Below are 25,963 nucleotides of genomic sequence, written 5' to 3'. Positions count from 1 at the left end.
CCTCGAAGTATGGAGTAATTACTTTGTAAAACTGCTAAATGAAACAAGCAGTGATGGCAGCACAGTGGTAAAAAACACTGACCAGGCATGCAGGTAGGAATACATATCCATACTTGAAGTAGAAAAAGCCATCAAAGGCTTGAAATGTGGAAAGGCAGCAGGAGTAGATGATATTCGACCAGAAATGCTGAAGTATGGTGGTATAAGAGTCTTACAGTGGGTGCACTGCATAGTTCAGAAAGCCTGGACAGAGGGACGAATTCCCGATGATTGGAGTAGAGCTCTCATAGTACCCATATGTAAAATGGGAAATAAAACTGAATGTGAGAATTACAGAGGTATTTCCCTACTGAGTGTTCCTGGCAAGATTTATGCAAGTATACTTGAGAAACGTTGAGAAGAATTGTGGAAGAAAAGCTTGGTGAAGAACAAGCCGGATTCAGGTCAAATAGAGGCTGTCAGGATCAGATCTTCACTTTATGACAAATAGTTGAGAAAGCATGTGAATATAACAAAGATCTGTATTTAAGTTTTGTCGATTTGGAAAAGGCATATGACAAGGTGCCAAGAGAGAAGCTATTCAATACGCTACAGTTATATGGTGTCAATGGTGCATTATATCAAGCAATACTTAGTCTTCGAGTTGTAAATCAGTAGTTAGAATTGAAGGAAGTACAGGAAGATGGTTTAATGTTAAATGTGGTGTGAGACAAGAATGTACATTATCCCCTCTGTTATTCATTATCTATATGGATCACATTATGAAGGAAAGTGGTATTAAACATGATATCAAAATTGGAGATGTTAATTTCATCTCTTTGCTTTATGGGGATGATGTTATACTTCTAAATAAATCCGCTACAAGTCTGCAAGATTCTCTCACTAAAATGAGTAACTGTTGTCATAGATATGGTATGAAGGTCAGCATTAAAAAGACAAAGACAATGAAAATAGGCAGAATCATTGAAAATGTCAACTGTGTTGTGAATGGAGAACCTGTGGAACAAGTAAAACGTTTCAGCTACTTAGGCACGATTTTTACTGAAGATGGTAAATTAAATATAGAAATAGACAACAGAATCAGCAAAGCTGGTATGGTATGGTGGGAAGTCAATTGAATAAATTCATATGGAATAAGAGAGAGATTAGTCAGAACACTAAATTAGCTGTATAGAAGACAGTGTTCAAACTAGTTTTAACTTATGGATCTGAGAGTTGGGTCAGAAGTAAAACACTTGACCAAAAACTAGAGACCGCAGATATGAGAATTCTGAGAAAGATTATAGGCGTGAACAAATGGCATCAATGGCAATATCATATTAAAAACGAGGATATTAGGAAAGAACTTGACATTGTTAGCATCCAGGAATGCGTTAGCAGAGCTAATCTCAGGTGGTATGGTCACTTAAACAGAATGGGCAAGGAAAGATTAGCAAAACAAGTGTTCTCTGCCAGGTTGGCAGCAAAATGACCCAGAGGAAGACCAAGATATAGGTGGATTGATATGGTACAAAGTGCCTTAGACGATAGAAATATAAGAGCTGATAAGGTTGGAGTCTTGACAAGTAACAGACTGATTTGGAGGAAAATTGTAGATAGGAAGTTAGTAATGATGTAATTTTTTTCATGTTGTACTATCATATCCTATACACTCCTTGAGGGTACATGGCAGGAATTTAATGATGATGATAATAATAATCTTTCTGCCAGGTGTGCTTGTGCTTGGTGGGAAGCTTGTAGTGGTATGTAAGGGAACACCAAGTCAAGTTTTTGTAGAGGAGTTGGGTTTTTGAAATTCTCCACAGGTATGGCATAAGGAATGTATTACTGTATATTTCTTGTCCCTCCCATTTTCAGCTCAAGCAACAAAATTAAAAATCATGGTTGTTGAAAAATAGATTATGTACATAAAACAAGACAGACCTCCCAGAATCTTTCATTCACTTCACAGTTATGTCATCTTCGTTCCATCTGCAACCAGATTCATTTCCATCTATGCTCTGCAGATTGTTCCAACCCTCATTTTCTGACAAACTAAAATTTCAGCTTCATCAAGCATTAGTCATCTCAGTTTTCATTTACACTTCTTTTGACTCTTAATAATTGCATTTGTTCTTGAAAATTCCTCTCTTTGTTCTTTTCAGGCTAAAAATCTATATCTCATGTGCTCTCTAATTCTCTGCTCTAATGCCACCAAAATACTTACCTACAGTCAATTCTCATTTCTTGGAGCAGCTCTTAGAGACTTCTGGAATGGTTCATAGTGGTTTTTTTTTTTTTACTGACTGACCCACAAATGAAAAGTCACAAGACCCATTTCAGATTAGTGTTGTTTGTGTGTGGGGGCAAGAGGATAAGAAGGGAGGAAAATGTTCACATTTTGTGTGACCAGCTGAAGGTTGTATTCTTTGGGGAAGGCAGAGTGAAGGAGGCCAGTTGTGTTGATTATCAGTGGCCCTTGTTCTAATGATTTTGGAGGGGGGGGGAAATCACTGATTAACTGGATCACCCTTTTCTGGATAGAATCAAGCAATCTTAGAGAGGATTTTGATGTACCACCCCAAATATGGGAGCAAAATTCCATGGTTGGGCAGATTTGGGAATTTGTATAGAGCAGAAACAGGGAACCCTTGACACGCATACCAAACGTGGCATGCCAACGACTTATTTCCAGCACACAACCCATGATTCACCTTAAAAAATCATGAAATAAATAAATACATATATAATATTTTTGCTGAGTTGCATATTTTAACTTAATAGAATAATTTTAAAACTCAATTTTATTAAGTAGAGAAATACCAAATAAAAATGCAATAAAGAAACAAACACTATCAACTGTTTTAGTAATAAGAAAATGAAACATACATCCTATTTCCAAGCCATCTATCTCCACAATATACTGACGTACAAGTTTTGTCCCATTTAGTTGTCGGCTGTGTCAGGCAGCCAGACGTGGCCTGACTCCTTTACCATCATTTTATATATTTTTTTGTGTTTTGTAAAGAATTTATAGATTTTTCTAAAGTGTGTGTATATGTGAATTTGGATTTATTTAAGTCGTAAGTCATTAAAATATGGATTAGAAGTATTAATTGTCCATTAACATGTTTCATTTATTAGATATAAATGCAAATTTTCATTATGCTGCCATAAACATAAGTTATTGTTAAAGCTATGTGAAATGTATTATTAGTATTCTGGATTATGAAATGTTATGTGCTTGTGATTAAATTGCATGCATACCCTTCTCTTTCATTTGCATGTGTGTAGGTAGGCTTATAATTGTACTAATTTTTGGTTTGCTTAAACTTGGTAGGTGTCTGAATGCAGAGAGTGATTATGATGAGATTTTCTGAGTCCAAATTATAATTTTTGTCAGTGTCCATATGTCACTGTCCACATTTTTGCACCCCATGATCTGATTTTTATTAAAGTTAAAGCTGTATGAAGAAAGCAATTATTTTTTATATGTACCTTGTGGGTTTTTTTTTTTTTTTTTTTTTTGTGCGTACCAGTTGTAATTTACTTTTTTCCTTTTGCCTTTCGCTTTATTCCCTTCTTGACTTTCTTTCTTCCTCCTTTTTTCTATTCATATTTATTCTATATATATAAATATAGCACAAATATTTATTTGCTTCCTGCTCTTTACAGATTGTACAGAATGTCACAATCACCAGCAAAAAAATATAGACATTCAAATGAAGAGAATATTAGAGAATTTAAAGAATACTGAACTGAACTGAAAAATTTGGGATGATTAATAAAGATAATAAAGCATAATTCATTTATGTTCCAAATCAGTTGTTTGTAGGACTTTTTCTGTAAAGAGACATTTTGAAACTGTTCTTAAGAACTTAAGCAATAAAAGTGTGCAAGAACAAAGAGAATTAATTTCTCGTGAACTGAGCAAGACAAAAAAATACATAGATACTTTGATGAAATTTATTTCAGGTAGGCCTAGTTCGAACTTAGTTGCTGTTACTGCTAGTTTTGAGGTTTCAAATGTTATTGCCCAACATGGAAAACCACTCAGTGATGAGGAGTTGATTAAAGAAGTATGGCAAGAATGTACACCTTTTCCTTTTTGATAATCTTTAAGAAAAAGTGAAAATTATTCAGCAAAATTAAAGATTTATGTGTGAGTAGAAAAATGCTCAAGGATAGGATACAGCATAACAATTAACAAAAGATTTGGCTTCAAGTAAATAATTTGTCTGCTTGGTTAGCCTGGTGGCTATGCGCTTTGCAACCATATGCCTGGGGAAGGAGTCCCAGGTTCGATTCCCGTCAGCGACGTGAGGAGCTCAGGGATCTTTCTCAGCCATAGCCAAGTTAGCTGGTCTTGGGCGTGGACAGCAGGGTTTCTCCCCCAGTTTTACATTCATGACTGTAATCTGCGTGTGTTCACGGGGCTGGTTTGCCTGCCTGCAGGATTAAAAACCAACCCCTTGAACACACGCAGATTACAGTCATGAATATTGCCCTTAGGAGACGCAGCAGAGGAGTGGCGAGCCGGCTGCATTAGTATGCCAGTAACGCCTCATTGGGGGGGGGGGAATCAACCCGTCCTAGGATGGACAAGAAGGATAAGTAAGTTCTTTTCTATTTGTGTTGATGAGAGCACAAACATTACATCATCAGCTAGGCTAGCAATCTTTGCTCAATTTTGTAGGGTTGATGAAGTATGTGAAGAGATGATTAATCTTGTAATACTACCTGAGCGTACCACTGGGGTTGAAACATGTAAAGCAGTTATGAATGAATTATCTATTCAGTAAATTGATATTTGAAAACTGGTATCCATCACAACAGATGGTGCACCCAGAATGATTGGTAAGGAAGCAAAATTTGTAAATTTGTTTGCAAAACATGTTGGTCATCCACTGTTAGGTTTTCATTGCATGATACATGAGGAGACTATGTGCAAAAGCTGGCCTAAAGGAACTTCTAGAAGTGATGCAAACAGTAACCAAAGTTGTTAATTTCATTTCTACTCATACTTTGAATAAAAGACAATTTCAGAATCTGTTGAATGAGGTCGATTCAATGTACAAAGGACCAATAATGTACAACAGTGTTCGCTGTCTGAGGCGAGGACTTGTTCTGAAATGATTTGTCGAATGGCTGGATGAGATAAATCTTTTTTTTTGACTAATTAAAATGTCTTATAAAGAAATATATGACATCGTGTAAACTGATTTTTTTTGCAGATTTTTGCAAAGATTTAAATTGTTTGTACCTTAAACTACAGGGCTCTGGTAAAGACTCTTGATGTTATGTTTGATGATATAAAGCCATTTGAAATGAAACTAAGAGTTTTTAAAAGGGATGTAGGTAGTGAGAGAGATTTAGATATTTCCCAAATGTGAAGAAATACATCAATGATCTCCAAAAGGATGACAAAAACAGACTGCATGTCTTGAAAAGCTATTTTTAAATGTCATTTTGTCAACTGTTGAGCAGTTTTCTCTAAGATTTGTTAAGTTCAGAGAATTAGAAGAGACTGCAAAATTCATTAAGTTTCTGGACACTATAAAACTGGATGAATTAAGCTTGCAGCTGTTTTTTGTGGATAAATATAGATGATTTTGAAATGCAGTTGATTGATTTTCAAAGTAGCTCAATTTGGAAGCAGAAATTTGTTGACCTCAGAGTTGACTTGGAAAGTATTGGAAAGGAGAATTAGATATGGGAGAAACAGAGAGAACTGCAGAAAACGAGGAGGTACTAAGGACTTGGAATACTATTCCAGAAACTTTTGTATGTTTAAAAACCCTTTCAACATTATTACTATCCATTTTTGCATCTACATATTCTTGTGAATTGTTGTTCTCAGTGATGAACTTTGTCTCGTAATAGGAGTAGCCTTACAGATGAAACTAGTAGCACATGCATATCTCTAAAGTTTACAAAATATAAACCAGATATAAATTATCTATCATCAGTGATGCAGCAGCAGAAGTCTCATGGATGTCAAACAGATAAAACGTCCACTATTGATAAATGGTAAAGATTAACTTCTGTTTAATATATTATGTAGGTAAAATAACATTTTATTTTATCTATAATTTTTATGTATTACTCATAAGGGATTAAGAATTAATAAAGCAATATCTTTAATTTTATTTTCTTTTATTGTGCTTTAGTCAAGTAAAACGATTATGAGATTATGCACTGTAATATATTGGAAAAACTTGTAAAAAACCTAATGTCTGATTGATCTTTATAAAAAAAAAACAAAAATTTCAGAATTATTGTTTACTCTTTTTGTTGATGTTAAAAATTGCGTCTTTAAATTGTGTGACTGTATATGGCAGCTAGAATTACACTTAAAGGCAAATAAAAGATATCCATGCTGTCAACAGGGTGGAAGGACTTTTAAGTAAAAATTCCTCTCCTAATTTTTACATTCATTCAATGTTACATGACTTACAATAATCACTCTTACAATATTCTTTGATTTTACTGCTCTAGTGTGATTTTTGATTATTTGAAAAGATTCTCCCAATGCTTAAAAGACCAAATAATAATATGTTCCCCTAAATTTCGGTTGGCACGTGAAAAAATTTTGCATCAAAAATTTGGCAATTTTGGCACTCAGACTTAAGAAGGTTGCCCACCCCTGGTATAGAGTTAGCAGCTGTGATGTAGTGTCTTGTGCAAAAAAAGTATACCAAGTTGTTGGTAGCTGCAGAAGCAATAGTTGAAATGTGTTTATGCCAGGAAAGGTTGGAGGTATAGGTCAATCCAAGAAAGGAAATCTGATTGTGTTTAGATATCTGGGTGTTATTGAAGTTTAAGGGGAAGGAATGCAAGCTCTTTCTTGTGAGAGATTTTGTGGCATTGATGTCTGCAAGGTTGTCCATGCCCCATTGGTATGTAGCCAGGAGATCAGAGTTCAGACCATTGGTTGTGGTGAATTTTGAGGATTCTAATACTTCAGCACTACAAGGTTTATCAAATGAAAGAAGGAATGGAGTGTACTGTCATCAGCAAAGCTGTGGATAGGATTGGAAGTCTTTAAGAGCAGGTCATTTATATACAAGAGGTGGGTGAATGAATGGAACCTGGTCAGATATCTTTGAAATGTTGAGGGCAGCCACATGAGTGTCTGAATTTTTCCATGGCTTGAGTCCAGAGGTGAGTGGTGAAAGCTAGAAGATCAGCTGTGTATTGTGTGTGGCAGAATCCATACTGCTCACTGATTAGTTGGTAGGTCTCTAGGTAGTACAAGAGTTGGTTGTTAATGACCTTCTCCATAATTTTAGAGAGAACAGAAGTGAAAGCAATTGGATGATAGTTTGCTGGTTGAATTTTATCACCCTTCTTTGGGATTGACTGTTTTGCATGTGGGCCTGTTTCCATCCTGTAGGCTAGATGCCAGTTGAATAGGATAGATTGAAGAAGCGATACAGGACAGATGTTAGTTCTGGGGCACAAGTTTTTAACATAATAGTGGAATACCTTGTTTGCATTCAGGTTATTGAGGATTCTTTGGATTTCTTTCTGGTAGAAGACTATGGGTGACATGGAGAGATCAGTTGAACACTTGGTGGAGTGGAGGAAACTTTTTCCAGGTCATGAATGCAGCAAGGGAAGAGAAGAGCGATGCCAGTAAGTTCACCTTGTCTTTAGGTAAGGTGACAGCAGTACCATCTGGATGTTGGAAGTGGTGGAAACCTGGATGTGCAAAAATTGCATCCAGTGGCCTTGGCAAGGAACCAGAAGGTGCAAACTCGTCTCCTGCCCAAATGGGCAGGAGGCGAGTTTGAAGCATTTGGCCCTTTTGAAGTCTTTATGTTGAGACCATACATAAAAGGTTGGTTAATCAACCTACAGTACATTAGTATTGTGTATGCATAATGGGTTATAAAATTAGAAACTTGTTTACATTTGATTTAAAAGCCTGTATATTGTATTCCTTGGGAAACACATAAAGGGGGAGGAGAGGACTGTTCCACATTACAGCAGTAGCAGGGATGAAGATGGAGGAGGAAAAAATTGTTCTGTGGGTTTCAAAGTGTACTGTGAAGCAATGTTGGGCTACAGCTGCACGTGTTCCAATGGACTTAGTACTGAGTGGGGGAATTATGGATGCTATTTTATATGAACATTTGCCATGGAAATAGTTATAGAATACACATATTGCAGAAACCAAATGCCTATGCAAAAGTGGGAGGAGGGAGTTTATAAGAGATAGCTTATTAATCATTCTAATTGCCCTCATCTGTATTGAGTCAGATATTTCAAAGAAATTCTTAGGGGCCCACACTCCAAATGTGAGAGTAGTATTGAATAACTGGGTGGATTTATGATTTGTATAAGGTTAACAGCTGTTCAGAGGTTAAGTAACATGAGTGAAAGAGAAATCCTAGTTTTTTAGAAGCCAAGGAGGCAATGGTTGTGATCTGTTTATACCAAAGAGGCTTGATGTCAGGGGGATTCTAAGAAGAGAAATATCATCTTGTCTGGAAATTTGAGTGTTGTCAAAGCGAATACTCGGAGAACATGGTTCTTTGTTATGAGAAATAAGGCAGAACTGGGTTTTGCCAGCATTGAAATTGACGAGGTTTTCTGAACTCCATTGGATGATGGCTTGGAGATCAGAATTGAGGGCAGTAATGATTGATGTTTTGTACGTTGAAGTGATTTGTGTAGAGTAAGGTTTATCAACTGAAAGGGAGGCATACTCTGTGCTGTTATCTGCAAAACTGTGTATTGGGTTGAAGGTCAACTGAAGTAGGTCATTGATATATAGAAAGATTTGGATAATTGCGATAATTTTTTTACAGTTGTTGCAAGCTGCAGTATAGGCAGAGTGAGCAGCTGGAGTTTTGGTCTTCAGCCATTTGTAGTATGTTGAGGTCTTTATTGTCTTTAATTCTAGTGGAAAGGCTTAGACATTGGTTATGAATTATTACTAAATAGCTTAAGGAAATAACAACGTAGACTAGGATATACATTAAAATAAATTTTTAATACAAATCCAATATTTCGGCAACTTCACGTTGCCATTTTCAACAGGAACTTGTGAGCAAGACACGTGCACACAGGCACAACAAACAGTAAATGAGGATGAAGCAGGAAGCTATTCTTTCTCCTAAAGTCCTAATGGTGCCCCCTAGCGGGCAATGTTGGTATTCTTGGGCGATTGGGCTGAGGTCTTCTGATGTAGGTTTCCCAAATTTGAGGCAGTCTCATGCAGCCAAATTTGTTGAGGTTTGGATTGTTTCTTAGGGCTGAGGCTGATTCCATGAAAAGCCTTTCGTACTTGTATTTACTACAGTGAATGATTGTGGCTTTCTTCCACCGTATTGTGGAGCAGATAAGGGATGTCAATTTCTTATATGGTCCGTAACAAGAAGTTAAGCCATGTTTTTTTTAGGATTTTTGTAATTTTTTCTGAGGTGCTTCTGATATAGGGTATGGTGATGGATTTAGAGTAACCTTTATTGTGAGGGGGGGGGGGGTTGTGGTTTATTGGTTTCAATATTTTTTGGATTGTTTTGGGAGGATAGCCATTGGCTGAGAAAATGTTGAGAATGTGGTTTAGTTCTGTGGTTAGGGCATTGTCATTTGAACAGATAAGTTTAGCCCTGTTGTGTAGTGCCTTAATGACTCCATATTGTTGTGAGGAAGGGTGGTGGGATTGTTGGTGAATGTATCTGCCTGTATGGGTGGGTTTTCTATAGATTGAGAAAACCAAGGTTCCATCAGGCTGGCGGGTGACTAGTGTGTCTAAGAAAGGAAGCAGTTGTTTTTTTCTTCTTCCAGAGTGAATTTGATTCTGGGGTGTTGGTTGTTTAAGTGTGTTAGGAAGGAGAGGAGTGCATCGTAGCCATATGGCCAAATAGCGAACACATCATCTACATATCGAAGCCAAATGGTTGGTTTTTGTGGGGCAGAGTTTAAGGCTTTCTCTTCAAAAGTCTCCATATAAAAGTTGGTCGAGGGTGGGGAGAGTGGAGAGCCCATGGCTGTCCCCTTTATTTGTTTGTAGAATTTTCCTTGCCAAACAAAATAGCCCGAGTTCATTGAACTGAAATAGGGTTGTGATATCGGGAAAAAATTTAGCTTGGATTAGCTCTAAGGATTCTTTGAGTGGGACATTTGTGAATAAGGAGGAGACATCAAAGCTGACCAAGGAGACATCAAAGCAGTCAGCTTGGATCAGCTTGGGTGTGCAGGAAATGGCAATGGATTTTTTGTGTTCTGGATCACACCGAGAAGGGAGGGGAAGCAAGAGAGGTCTGTTAATTTTGTGAAGGGAAATCCATTAGCTAAAAATTGCCCTGGACATGAAAGTCCTACAGAGAGACTAATATAGTCAGAGTAAATAGTTCTAACTCAATTTGTTAAGGGTGTGATAATACCATATTCCTGGAATGGGTGGTGATGTGAAAAATGATGGATACACCTTACAGTATAGGTAGGGTTTTCCATAGACTGAAAAAGGATAAGGTTCCATTAGGAAGTTGGCTCAAGGAAGGGTAGACAGTTCAGACAAAGTGAAATGGATCTTTGGGTATTGGCTGTTGAGGCTGTTAAGAATGTTTCCAACAAATCCCAACCATTTGGTCAAATGGATATGAATCACTTGATCCAGTGAGACAAACCTCTCTTTTATAAAAGAATAGATATAAATCAGAGAGTATTTCCAGAGTCTGCCATAGTAGTACAACATTTGCCAAATTTGAGCAAATCGGGCTGCCCACTTTACCAAAAATCTGGTAGACTGTTATCTTGAGATGTTTGGCATGATTCTATCACTGCACCCATAGAGGGCACCAGTCGGGATTGTAGAATCCTCCCTTTCATACTCAGTCTGTGCTTGCCACCTTGCTAGTGTGCCTGCATACACATGCTTGCTTGTATTTCTTTGTGCCAATGAATATGACTTAATGACCAAGGGGAAATATTAGCTTAATAATTTATTAGCTAAATAAACTTAGTAATTGTTATCACTAGATGTGTGTTTTCTCAACCATCCACATGGGTGTATAAGATCACTGGCGATAGCATGTTCGAGCATCTCTACTGAATGGATCAGTTCAGTTCAAAACTGAAATCCGTTTGGAGCTGTGAACATTAAAATCACCAAGAAAGATTACTTTAATATTAGGAAAGCTGGAATGGAGAAAATTAACATTTAAAGACAATAATTATTACTAAATAGCTTAGGGAAATAACAACGTAGACTAGGATATACATTAAAATAAATTTTTAATACAAATCCAATATTTCGGCAACGTCACGTGCACGCAGGCACAGCAAACAGTAAATGAGGACGAAGCCAAGGAGAAATCAAAGCAATCAGCTTTGATGTCTTCTCCTTATTCACAAATGTCCCACTCAAAGAATCCTTAGAGCTAATCTAAGCTAAATTTCCTCCCAATATCATAGCCCTATTTCAGTTCACAATGAACTCAGGCTATTTTGTTTGGCAAGGAAAATTCTACAGACAAATAGAGGGGACAGCCATGGGTTCTCCACTCTCCCCACCCTTGGCCAACTTTTATATGGAGACTTGAACAGAAAGCCTTAAATTCTGCCCCACAAAACCTAACCATTTGGCTTCGATATATAGATGATGTGTTCGCTATTTGGCCACATGGCTCCAATGCACTCTTCTCCTTCCTAACACGCTTAAACAACCAACACCCCAGAATCAAATTCACCCTGGAAGAAGAAAAAAACAACTGCCTTCCTTTCTTAGACACACTAGTCACCTGCCAGCCTGATGGAACCTTGGTTTTCTCAGTCTATAGAAAACCCATCCCATACAGGCAGATACATTCACCAACAATCCCACCACCCTTCCTCACAACAATATGGAGTCATTAAGACACTACACAACAGGGCTAAACTTATCTGTTCAAATGACAATGCCCTAACCACAGAACTAAACCACATTCTCAACATTTTCTCAGCCAATGGCTAACCTCCCAAAACAATCCAAAAAATATTGAAACCAATAAACCACAACCCCCCCCCCTCACAATAAAGGTTACTCTAAATCCATCACCATACCCTATATCAGAAGCACCTCGGAAAAAATTACAAAAATCCTAAAAAAACATGGCTTAACTTCTTGTTACGGACCATATAAGAAATTGACATCCCTTATCTGCTCCACGATACGGTGGAAGAATGCCACGATCATTCACCGTAGTAAATACAAGTATGAAAGGCTTTTCATGGAATCAGCCTCAGCCCTAAGAAACAATCCAAACCTCAACAAATTTGGCTGCATGAGACTGTCTCAAATTTGGGAAACCTACATCAGAAGACCTCAGCCCAGTCAGCCAAGAATACCAACATTGCCCGCTAGGGGACACCATTAGGACTTTAGGAGAAAGAATAGCTTCCTGCTTCGTCCTCATTTACTGTTTGCTGTGCCTGCGTGCATGTGACGTTGCCGAAATATTGGATTTGTATTAAAAATTTATTTTAATGTATATCCTAGTCTGCGTTGTTATTTCCCTAAGCTTTTTAGTAATAATTATTGTCTTTAAATGTTAATTTTCTCCATTCCAGCTTTCCTAATATTAAAGTAATCTTTCTTGGTGATTTTAATGTTCACAGCTCCAAACTGATCTCTGTTTTGAACTGAACTGATCCATTCAGTAGAGATGCCCAAGCATGCTATCACCAGTGATCTTATACACCCATGTGGATGGTTGAGAAAACACACATCTAGTGATAACAATTACTAAGTTTATTTAGCTAATAAATTATTAAGCTAATATTTCCCCTTGGTCATTAAGGCATATTCATTGGCACAAAGAAATACAAGCAAGCATGTGTATGCAGGCACACTAGCAAGGTGGCAAGCACAGACTGAGTATGAAAGGGAGGATTCTACAATCCTGACTGGTGCCCTCTATGGGTGCAGTGATAGAATCATGCCAAACATCTCAAGATAACAGTCTTCCAGATTTTTGGTAAAGTGGACAGCCCAACTTGCTCAAATTTGGCAAATTTTGTACTACTGTGGCAGATTCTGGAAATACTCTCTGATTTATATCTATTCTTTTATAAAAGAGAGGTTTGTCTCACTGGATCAAGTGATTCATATCCATATGACCAAATGGTTGGGATTTGTTGGAAACATTCTTAGCAGCCTCAACAGCCAATACCCAAAGATCCATTTCACTTTGTCTGAACTGTCTACCCTTCCTTGAGCCAACTTCCTAATGGAACCTTATCCTTTTTCAGTCTATGGAAAACCCTACCTATACTGTAAGGTGTATCCATCATTTTTCACATCACCACCCATTCCAGGAATATGGTATTATCACACCCTTAACAAATTGAGTTAGAACTATTTACTCTGACTATATTAGTCAGAGTAAATAGTAGGACTTTCATGTCCAGGGCACTTTTTAGCTAATGGATTTCCCTTCACAAAATTAACAGACCTCTCTTGCTTCCCCTCCCTTCTTGGTGTGATCCAGAACACAAAAAAAAAATCCATTGCCATTTCCTGCACACCCAGGGCATGTCAGAGAAAATTTCATTTATCCTAGAAAGGTATGAATTGCAGATCTCATTCAAGTGATACCAAAAATGAGATACCATTATCCACTCTCACCACAAAATCCTCTCTATTATTTTGATGATCCTAGATTCTACAACATCCCCTGTTCCTGCAAACCTTTGTATTTTAGACAAAAGAAGAACAGCTAATATCATCTAGAGGAATACAAAAATCACATTGACCTCCACTATATCGATTCTGGAGTAGCACACCATACCATTAATGCAAATCACCAGATTCAGTGGAACAAAACTTTCCTTTTATACAAGAGTATAAAAGAATATAAAATAAATTAGAGAGACTATTTCTAGACTCTGCCATACCATTATAACGTTTGCCCAGTCTGAAAAATCTAGGAGACTTATCTTTGACACCTTCCGCAGTATTTCTTCACTACACCCATAGAGGGAGCCAGTTAGGACTGTAGGATTCTGCCATTCATACTCAGTCTGTGTTTGTGTTTGCCTTCCTATTAGTCTACCTGCATGTATGTGCTCAGTTGTATTTCTTTATGCCCATGGAGATGTCTTGATGAAGTCCAAATATTGGCTTAATAATTTATTAGCTCACTAAATTTTGTTACTAATACTTATCTTGATATGTTTTCTCCACTAAACATCAACATGAGTTATAATTATCTAACAGTAAAGTATCTATAACAGATTACTGATCTCTTACAAAATGCTCACATGCCTTGCAGAATATCACATGGCCCTCACAGCTCTCCAAACAACTGTGATCTCTTCTTTGCTAGTGATCCTTCTAACTGTGGATGTTGTTTTCCCATAGCAGTTTATAAACTGCAACCCAGTGTTGATTTCCTCTCCCATGAAGCAACACTTACACAGCCACTTCTCATTCGTCCCACTTATCATTTTATAAAAATGATAAGTGGGATGATCTTTATGATTCTCTGCCTCATTTTTTGGTTGGACTACTCTCAGTCTTCTGATCCAAGTATTTGCACTGAATATAACATTGAAATAATTCTTATTGGTAGGGAACATTCATTGTACTCCACATTTTCATTCTTTATATGAGCCTTAAACTATCCTCATCTTTTCTATTATACTGTGTATTCTGTTTTTCAAAGCTCAAAATAGTTGTAAGACAATTAACAACACATGCAGAACAGAGAGGGTCAAAACCAGGTTATTTGCATCATATCCAAATAATAGTCATATTTTATGGTCTCTTACCATGGCATGGCTATTGGCCATAACCTTTGTCTGGCTCTGCTTCCATTCAGATGGTTCTGTTGCAGAAGAAGCCAATCTCTTGGCTTTAGATTCTTCTCTTATTCTTATAATGTTGATCTTGGTAAATGTTCTGCTACCATTCCAAAGATGAATATTCATGTTTGATTTTTTTCGATTTTTCATCAGAAAGAGATCATAAGAATTAAAGAAGCCAAGAAATTATATTCTTGGTTTATCCAAGTGTAGGCAAACAAAGTTTGTACATGAAGTATCTTCACAACTAAGCTACTTGTATATAGAGCTAATGGCTTTGCATTAATTGTCTTAGTATCCCATAATGCAAAGTGCACTTCCCTTTGGGTATGTATAATGCTTAGCATAATGGAAGGGCCATACCCAGACAGTTTTGACCTTTATTGGGGTCTCATCAGTGGAGCCAGATCCAGACTGCAATGTTACTTCAACCAGTGTCATTTTTGGGATAATGTGGGATGAGTTCTTGAACCATCTCAACAACCAACACCCGACATTCCTATAAATTAAAAATGCAAAGAAATTATATTCTTGGTTTCATTCTTTATCCAAGTGTAAGCAAACAAAGTTTGTACATGAAGTAACTTCACGACTGGGCTACTTGCATATAGAGGCTAATGACTTCATATCAGTTGCCTTAGTATCCCATAATACAAAGCACATATCCTTACGGACAAGTATAATGCTATTCATTATGGGAAGGGCCACTGATGAGACCTCAATAAAGGTCGAAACCGGTCTGGGTAATGGCTCTTCCCATAATGTATGGCATTATGGGAAGAGCCATTTGAAAAAAAATCCAACAATCTCAAATCTAGAGTATTTTAGTAATAAGGTATGACACCTTTTGACTACTTGTATATGGAAATATGACTTGTGCATTGCTTCAACCTTAGTATCCCTTGTGGGTCTGGTTCCCACTGAATGAGACCTCAGCAAAGATAGAAATTGATCTGGGTAGTGGCCCTTCCCATAATGCATAGCATTATACTTGTCTGTAAGAATATGTGCTTTATGGAATACTAAGGCAATTGATGTGAAGCCATTAGCTTCTATATACAAGTAGCCTAGTCCTGAAGTTCCTTCATGTGCAAACTTTGTTTGCTTACACTTGGATAAAGGGTGAAGCCAAGAATATAATTTCTTAGTATTGTTAATTTTTAGTATAACTAAGTGAAAAACTTTCAACCCAACATTTCTGGATGTCAAGCTTACATGTGTCAGAAAAATTAAAGATACAAATTAAAGATAATTAAATTAAACTTACAGAAAACCCACACATTCCAACAAACACCATGTGCAATCTCATCATTCCCCAAAAACTTGGCATCATTTCTATCTGTATTATGTAAATGTGCTCACTTCCTCATCACTAATGAAGAAGAGATCACCAAAGGGCTAAAGTGTCTTCTAAATCTTTCAGAAGAATGGTTATCATAAGTAGACTATTAATAAGCTCCTGTTTAATCTTCCTGCTCACTATATTGAAGATAAGTCTTATCAGGAGCTTGCACGAGTGTTCGTGCAAGCTCCTGATAAGATAAGTATTATTTTCAGTTATCGTTGATAAAATTACTTAATATTGCGTAGTTTTGTTTGCCTTGCATATTTTAGTGCGTCTGTTTGTGTGTTTTTGGTGTGTTATAACTTATAATTTGATAAAACACGTTGCAAATAAGTATGGCACCTGTACGAAGGAAAATGGCGGCCAGTAATGAAGGTTCGCCATCTTTATCAAAGAACGGTAGTATAAAAGAAATGAGTTAGTGTACTAGCTGTGAAATGTACGCTTTGCGGAGTGCGGTCGGAGTGTGGTTAGATGATGATAAAGGATTGAATGCATGTGTAGAAAATGTAGGGAGAATGAGGAATTGAAGTGTATTTCGGATCGTGAGTGTGATATTTTTGTCAAACTTCAGAATGAAGAAAATAGGGATATGACAAGAAACGGCAAAGTTGTACATCAGAATTGTGAGAGTGTGAACGTAGAAAGTGTGAATGATAGTATTAATGGTTTCTCAGAGAATAAAAAAGATGAGAGAGATCGCGTTGTTGAATGGTGCGATAGAAAGGGCAAAACAGCAGCTAGAGTGCATGAACAAAAGTCGACTGAATGAACCAACCAATAATAAAAGGTATGACAGGAAAAATAGACGTATGAATGTGAACATGAACAAAATGAAGGATAGAGTGCTGTATGGAGACTCGTTAGTACAAGGTGTGTTAGTAGAGGATTTGACAAAATCGTACCAACCTGGTGCGACCATAAAGGATGTAACTGAGTCTATTAGAGAGCAAAAGGAAAGGGTGAAAGAAATGATTGTTGTGGCAGGTACTAATGATTTGAAAGGAGATAAAATGGAAATGATAGAAGACCTGAATGAATTGTTTGAGGTAGCAAAAGAAAAGAGTGAGAGAGTTAGAATGATTAGTCTTTTGCCACGGTATGACAGTGAAATGTTTAAAAGGAGGGCCATAATTGCGAATGACTTTATGCATGGGTTATGTATGACGAGTGGTGTGGAATATGTGGACGTGTGGAGTGAGTTTGATGGGCGAAAGGATCTATATAAGATGGATGGCTTGCATTTGAATGGTTACGGTGTAAGAAGACTTGAGAAAGTGTTGCTGAATGTAGTGGACGTGCAAATTCAGGGAAACTAGATTTGTTAAGGGGGGGGGGGAGTAGATATACAGTCCTTAGGGAGGCAGTTGAATGTAAGAATGAATATAATATGCCAGAGCAAATAAGGACAACTAATCAGAGTGGAATAGTTAATATAAGGCATCAAGGTAGGGTTGGAGCTAATGGGGGTCTTAAATTCATGTACACTAATACTAGGAGTATTAGGAACAAGAAGGAAGAGTTTTTGGCCATGGTTGGCACTTCCAGACCACAGGTTATTGGTATTAGTGAAACATGGCTGACTGTAGATGATATAGCCAGTGGGATTGAATGTGATGGGTATAGTGTGTTCAGGAATGACAGAGAGAATAAAATGGGGGGAGGAGTATTGTTGATGATAGCTGATGAGCTACAGCCAAGGAGAATAGAAGTTGAATTGCAGGATAGAGAAAAGAGCACATTTGAGGCCATTTGGTGTAAGATTGTGGCTAGCAGAACTAAATATACAATTGGGTGCTGCTATAGACCAGGTGATGGGAAAGATGGTGGTGACAGTATGCACAAGCAAATAGAAGAAATGAGTGGAAGGAGGGTTATTATTATGGGAGATTTCAACTATGGTCACATTGATTGGAGTGAGGAGAAGACACACAGAAGGAAGGAACTGGATTTTATGCGGTTATTAAGGGATAACTATCTGCGACAGCATGTAATGGAAAATACTAGGGGTCAGAGAGTGCTTGACCTAGTAATTACATCTGAGAATTTGGCTGTAACAAATATGACCACATTGCCACCAATCGGTGAGAGTGATCATAGGGTCTTGACTTGGGAGGTGGCTAAAGATGTAGAATTTTCAATTAAGACAGGGTCCATGTGGAATTATCGGGCTGGAAAGTATGACAAGCTTAGGAGTGTGATTGGTTCAGTGCCATGGCATGTACAACTGCAAGGACTAGAAGTTGATAGTGCATGGGAGGTAGTTAAGAAGTGCTTGCATGAAGCAATGGCTGACTGTATACCTAGAGTCCGAATAATAAATCAAGTAGGGGTTAAATGGATGAATAACACCATTAAGCTTGAGCTGCAAAAAAAGAAACAACTATGGAGGGAATTTAAGGAGAAAGGTGACCGGCAGGCACATGAACGGTATGAAGTGCAGGCCAGAAGGGTGACGAGTGTGGTAAGAAAAGCAAAAAAGGATTACGAAAGAACATTGGCCATGCAGGCTAAAGAGAATCCTAAACAGTTTTTTAGATATGTAGCAAGTAAAAGGAAAAATGCACATGGCAGGATGATTTTAAAGACTGCCGATAGTAGGGAGGTAACTGAATCAGTTGATACAGTTGAGTTACTAAGTGAGCACTTTGCAAGTATATATCATCCAGGTGGTGACATTGCAGAAACGAATAAACCAGTAGATTATACGGGAATTGTGGTGAATGAAGTGGAGGTGAGTAGTCTATTGCATAACCTCAATGTCAATACATCTGTGGGATTGGATGGTTTACCAGCTCGTGTTGTACGAGAAGCAGCTAAAGAATTGTCAGTACCCTTGACCATTTTGTTTAATTTGAGTCTCGGGTCTGGGTTAGTCCCGAGCGGGTGGAAAGAGGGGAAAATAGTTCCACTGCATAAAGGTGGTTCCAAGATTGCTGTTGTAAATTACCTACCGATTGGCATATCAGGAATCATTGTCAAGGTCTTAGAGAAATTAGTCAAGAAAAGAATACAGGATTGGATAGATGGAAATGGGGGACAACATGGTTTTGTGAAGGGTAGATCATGCCTCAGTAACTTGCTCACGTTTTATAACACAGTGACGGCTGAACTGGATAAGGGTAATGGGTTTACAGTGATACTACTGGACCTTGCCAAGGCCTTTGTTAGGATACCACATGGAACCCTAATCAGTAAACTGGAGCAGATGGGGATAGATATAGGGTTGGTGAGATGGATAGGAGGGTGGTTGAAGGAGAGATACCAGAGAGTGGTTTATTCAGGAGTGGAGTCTAAAAGACGTCTTGTGACTAGTGGTGTGTCGCAGGGCTCTGTTCTTGGACCACCGCTTTTCAATTTGTTCATCAATGATATTGGAAAGGATTTGAGAGTAAGTGTTCACTTGTTTGCTGATGATGCAAAGTTGGGTAGAGCAATTGTTAGTGCACAGGATGTCAAAATTTTACAGGATGATTTGGATAGTTTGGAGGACTGGGCTACGAAAATTGAATGACAATTTAATGTGGCAAAGTGTAAGGTTATGCACTTTGGGGTGAAAAGAATAGCAGCAGTATATCGCATTGGTGGAACCGTACTCCAGGAGATTGATGAGGCCAGGGATTTGGGAGTGTTGATGGTTAGGGAGTTGAAGTTTAGGGAGCACATTGCAAAAGTGACTAAATCAGCTCACCAAATCACTTGGCTTCTGAAAAATACTTTAACATGCAGAGACAAACAAGTTGTTGTTCCTCTGTATCGAGCCTTGATAAGCCCCATCTGGACTTCTGTGCCCAGTTATGGGCACCAGGGTTTCTTAGTGATGGGGAGGAAGTGGAGAGGGTCCAGAGACGAGTGACCAAGATGATAGCAGGTCTGTGGAATGAACCTTATGAGAATAGGTTGAAGATTTGTGGGTTGCAGAAATTGGACGATAGGCAAAGGAGGGGTGATATGATTGAGACATTCAAATTACTGAAGGGTTTTTTTAAGATTGATCCAGAAGATATTTTTGAAAATATGACTGGTGGTGGGAGGACTAGGGGCCATGCATGGAAGCTGGGCAAGAGCTTGGTTGACAAGGGTGTTAGAGCTAGGTTTTTTACTTGGAGAGTGGTGAATGAGTGGAATAAGCTTCCAGAGTCTGTTGTGGGTGCTACTACCGTGAATGAGTTCAAGGCAAGGTATGATAGATACTGTGTGAATGTTGAATAGTTGTTCTTGACATGATGTTAGGCCTCCCTCGATGAGTCTGTCGACTCCTTGGAGTTTCCTGGAACAATAATAATAATAATAATGAAGTACATGATTTTATTTCTCTTCTGTATATCAGCTCCACTCCATTTCACCAAAGTTAGCCAAAATTCCCCAAAACAATGTCAAATCCACCTTTCTTTCACTCCTCTAACCAAACTCCATTCCTTGCTTGGTACAGCAAAACCTAAACATGACATCTTAAAATATCTGGAAGTTTACTTTTTTGGTGCAACTGCAGTTCACCATATTTTGGTCAGATGGAGAAATCTATTGAACTGTGTATAGAGTAGTATGTGAGTGACATCACCTGTGGCAGAACTATAGTCTGTGCTCCATCTAATCCTCGTAGAAACTAAAGACCAACCACCTCCCTTAGACCTACCTGGTGTATACCAGGTCCCTTGCAGCTGTAAGCTGTCCTAGCGAATATCAGATTTTCAGAACACAAGGACTACATTCGTTTTAACCAGTACAGCCACTCTGGTCTTGCAGACCATACTCTGGATACTTGCCACAGAATACGGTGGAAGAAAGCTGCAGTAATACACCGTAGTAAATTCAAATTTGAAAGGTTATTCATGGAATTTGCCTCAGCACTAAGAAACATGCCATACTTCAACAAATTTGGTTGCATGAGACTGCCCCAAATTTGGGAGACTTACATCAGAAGACCTTCTGCCAAACAGCTGAGAATATGTACATAGCCCACTAGGGGGCACCCATCAGGACTTTTAGGAGAAACAACAGCTTCCTTCTTCATCCTCAGTTACTGTGTGTAGTGCCTGTGTGTACGTGTCTTTATTTTAAGTTCCTGTGAAAATGGCAACGTGACGTTGTCGAAATATTGGAATATAGATTAAAGTTTAATTTTAATTTATATCATTTGTATGTTGTAAATTCCTTAAGTAATTTAATATCCATTCTGTTAACCTGATGATGAAGATTCTATTTATACCAGACCACTCACCCAGTGATCTGGTATAAATCTGAAAACATTTTTAGATGTTATTGTAATTGAGAGCAATTCAGTCTCTTAATACTAACCCTAGCTATAACTTCGTTGATTGTTACTCCTCAGCCATCCAACTTTCGCTTGCACAAACCTACACACATAATTGTATTACTAAGTCTACACATGCAGTAGTGTATTCAAATTAATCTGAACAAGCAGAATTTTTACCAAGTTTTTGGTTTTGGTTTGGTTTTCATTTCAATTCACAATAATTTTGATTTTGGTTTCAGTTTACTATTTTAGGTTCTGGTTTTAGTTGAATATTTTGATTGAGTGCTGTGTGTTTTAACTGCCTCTGATGTTTATTAATAGTGTTGTGCATTTTTAATAGCGTAAACAAGTTGACATTTGTAGTGTTTTATTCATTTTGCATAGCTATAAAATGGATACATCTCCAAGAAAGCATTCAAAAATATGTACTTTTTCTCAGCACATGTCCATGATTCAAAGACCAACTGTCAGTGAGTGTGGTATTGGTTTGTTTGCTGTTAAAGTGATTTTAAAGAGGTTTAGGGAGACAGGTGCCTTTTCTCCAGACACAAGTTTTCCTAACTAGTAAAATTAGTTTACTAGTTAGGAAAAGCAAAATGAATCCAAGATTGTCTGCTGTATACTTAAATAGACTTGGCAGCTAGTGGGATTAATGTTTCTGACATGACAATCTGTGAAAGATTGTTGGAAGCAGGGAGGACTGCCCACAGACCAGAAAGGAAACAACTGTTGACGAAGACTATGCAGAAAAAGAGGTCCAGTGGGCAAAAGCATACAAAGATTGGACTGTTGAGAAGTGAAAGAAGGTCATATTCTCAGATGAGAGAATATGACCTTCTTTCACTTTTCTTTATCCAAGGAGAGTGCATACCCTATGTTCTCAAATCAGTGGTTGGGAAGACTTCTCCCGCCCATCTTCAATAAGATCCTAAACACTCGGCTAAAAAGATGTTTCGGGGTTGTTTTACACATGATGGGTCAGGATCAGTTGGGGCTTTTTGCAGTAAATATTGGAGAAAAGAGTGGTCCTGCAGATCCAGAAAGACAAAGAACTCATCTTCCAACAGGATCTCTCTCCATGCCACACTAAAAAAAAAAAGTGGAAGAGTTCCTCAAAAATCACAACATCCAAATGCTTCAGTGGCCTGCTAACTCTTCAATAACCCAATACAAAATTTGTGGGCCATAGTGAAAAAGGGACTTGGAAAATTAAATTATGATACAAAGGATAACTTAATACAATCATTATAAAAGTATGGTTTTGAGATGCAGAAATAAGAAAATTTTGTTCTTTGGTGGTAGAGTCCATGCCTAAGTGAATTAATGAACTTATTAGGAACAGAGAAGCACATGTAAATTATTAGGTAAAGTTGGAGTGAATTTAATTTTTTCCTAGTTATTTTCTTCAAATTCAAATAATTCAAATTTTTCTTTAAAATATGAATGTTCAGATTAATTTGTACGCTACTGTATAGCAACATTAACAATGAAGTGACAACTCACACAAATCAAAACATTTACTTATACCAATTCTAACCTAATGTTTTTACATTAGGTTATATCCAATCCTCTCATTGGTCATATTCCATTATGACAAAGTCAGTCAAATTGACTGACTTTGACAAAACTGGTATTTGTAATGACCAGTATTCCCCAATATGTGCAATGAGTAAGGTAAACATACAAAAAAAAGTATTCATAATAAAATGTAAAACCGAATTGGCATTATGTAAATAAAACTGACAATTAAACTGATCAGCTCATTAAAATGATAAAATTCATCAACTAAAAATTCTCACTCATCACAGATGAGCAGACAAGCACATTTTTCTACTTCTTTGTATGTAGCCAAAAGTTTAACTTATTTGATTTCCTAACAAAGTGATTATTCTGTGTACACTTAAGCATTATTAAATAGGTCCTAATTTAACTGCTATTACATTTAATGAAATTGAGTGATATTGATTTGTCTTTTTCTTTTAGGTATGTCGTCTAGCATATGAGATCATGCAAACAACACATCCAGATGCTTCGACCTACTTTCATTCTCTGGATGATATATTTTACTTCGGTGGACAAAATGATCATAATGAAATTGTTGTATACGATCATGTTGCCAGATCTTCTAATGAAATAGAATTAAAAAAAGGAGATACAATTGGAATTGCTGGTAATCATTGGGATGGGTACTCAAAAGGTGTGAACAGAAGAACTAAGAAAAATGGTTTATATCCATCATATAAAACAGTTGACAAATTAGATATTGTGGATTTCCCTTCTTATTCAGAAGTAGATGACTCTTCAAAATCTTGAAATAAAGGTGGAATGGAAGTACATATGAGTAACTGTTATAAAGGATATTTAAAAGGATATGTTTTTTAAATTAAAAGGCTTCCAAGATTTTTGTAAATATTCACAATTTAGGTATTATGAAACTTTGCACAGGAAACAGGTTGTGCAATTTCTGAACAGAATTGAGATTTTAAAAGTTCAGGAAAAAGGAAAAAAGGTTCTGAGGGCTTCGCTTGGATCCTTCCTGCATTGAGTTCAAGTTACAGTATAACCATCTCTGTTTCTCCACAGTAGTATCCTGTTTTTATGAATATAAAGAATTCCTCGAGTTTATATAAAGTAGGATTACTCTGAATTGGTAGATACGAAATCTTAAATCAAAGTTTCTTCTCCTTTTCCTAATGTATATCACACAATTTGTGCTTTTCCCTCTTTTTAAAATTATTTTCAGCCTAATATTTAATGTAATCTATATGATACCAATCTTTCATCTACAAAATATAATTTTCTGAACATAGTGTTACTCAATATTAATTAAATAAGACATTATTACCATCTCAAAAATTTGATTATTATTTTTTTTTTTTCATTCCAAGACCATTCACATGTTCTTTCAAGGTATATTGATCAGTTTAAGAACTGCTGGTGCATAGTATCAAAAGTTTGCTTCAAGTTATTTATTACAGATTCAAAATTATTTAAAAAGCTTCATCATTCAAATACTAAACATGTCTTGCTCAACTGGCTTATTAAAATTTTATCGTTCTATTTTTAGCTCAAATTTATTTTTTAAACCCCTGTCTCATTCCATTATTGTGGAAGCGTATTATAAACTAGATGTATTTGTTTTATGTGCTGGTTTTGCTTTTATTTAATTTGGAGACAGGTTTGCAACTTGTTCTGATAATTATTTATGCTTTTCTCTACCCTACTTACATTGTAGAAGACAGTTTTGTTTATTTTCTTAAACTCCTAAGTTAATATTTCAACACTTCACACACTTTCAGGGCATGTGAAGTGTTGGAATGGATTCTTTTCCCATAGAACTTCTCAGTTTCTTGATCATCTAAGTATAGCAAACTATGCTGATGGATTTTCACTTTTGGCAGACTGATCTTACTGAGAGTATTGTAGAAAGTTTTCTGCTTGGTTAGAAAGTAAATTATATGAGAAAAAATTATATTCTTGTTTTAGTTCTATACCTAAGTATGAATAAGGTTGTACACGAAGTATCTTCACCACTAGGCTAGATAAATACAATAATCTACTGTTTATCCACCTGCATTGGAAGGCAATTTGTCATTCTGATGATTGAAGGGTCTGAAACATTTAGTCTGAAAATCTTTATGCTGCAGAAAAGAAAATGCTCAGCACTAAAGGTGTCTGGCTGTTTCAGCTTATTTATGAGGATTGTATCAATAGTAACGAATAAATATTTTACAGTAAACCAAGGTGTATATATGTACATATAAATTAAACATTTAAGTTACTGTTGATACTAACATGATATATTCATTTTTCAACAATCTCCATAATGTTCCACATTTCTTCAAGGTTGCAAGAGCTTAAAAATCCCCCTGTGATAAAGTCCATTCCAGCACCATGCAGCCAGCTGTGTATGGCATCTAAGACTCTCTCTCTCTCATTGTTCTCACAGCACTGACTCATGAACTTTCAAGAGCCATAGTAAGTGGTGGTGGTTTGAGAGGAAAATTTTGAACTGTAGAGAAGTAATTTCCAACCATTTTTGTTTTTATTGTAACCAGGGCATGTGTGTAATGTGAGGTGATGTATGATCATGTTAGATTATGACATTTCTCTTCATTGGATTCTTTTTATAAAGAACTGCTCAGTTTCTTGAGCATTTAACTGTAGCAAACTATGCTGATGGTTTCCCCTTTTGGCAGACTTGTCTTGTAATTATATAAGACAAATTATATTTGTGGTTTAATTTTTTACTTAGGCATAAGTAAACAAAGTTTGTATGCAAAATGTCTTCACTACTAGTACAGTTGATACAGTAATTTACTTTTTATTCAATCACATTAGAAGGCAATTTGTTCTGATAATTGAAGGATCAGATAATTCAAGTACAGTTACATGATTCTCTACCAGAAGTCAGTTGATGTGCAAGAGTCAGTTAATTGAAGGGTTGTTGTTTTTAAGGTCTGAATAATAGAGGTTGTTGACTTCACATCGGTTGCCTCAGTATCTACATAATGCATGCAGGGCCGTCACCAGTTGATGTATGATTGCGCCCTGAGGCAAACAATTAAATATCTCCCCTGATGGAT

At 37.0% G+C, this 25,963-nt stretch overlaps 1 protein-coding gene across 3 annotated transcripts in view; it reads left to right on the top strand.

The window, feature by feature from the left end:
• Window positions 1–25,259, top strand: part of FucT6 (alpha-(1,6)-fucosyltransferase 8) — a 160,140-nt gene extending 134,881 nt beyond the window's left edge. For all 3 annotated transcript variants that reach the window (XM_090407764.1, XM_090407763.1, XM_090407762.1), the window contains one exon: window positions 23,361–25,259. In XM_090407764.1, the coding sequence (XP_090263890.1) occupies window positions 23,361–23,690 (330 nt within the window). In that variant the 3' untranslated portion in view covers window positions 23,691–25,259. The remainder of the gene's footprint in view (window positions 1–23,360) is intronic.
• Window positions 25,260–25,963: the final 704 nt, after the last annotated feature.

The sequence above is a fragment of the Typopeltis vanoorti genome, chromosome 17, assembly GCF_054136105.1.
Source record: "Typopeltis vanoorti isolate ZY-2024b chromosome 17, IOZ_Tvanoo_1.0, whole genome shotgun sequence".
In the NCBI taxonomy this organism is placed as follows: domain Eukaryota; kingdom Metazoa; phylum Arthropoda; class Arachnida; order Uropygi; family Thelyphonidae; genus Typopeltis; species Typopeltis vanoorti.
This window is presented reverse-complemented; position numbering and strand designations above follow the sequence as displayed.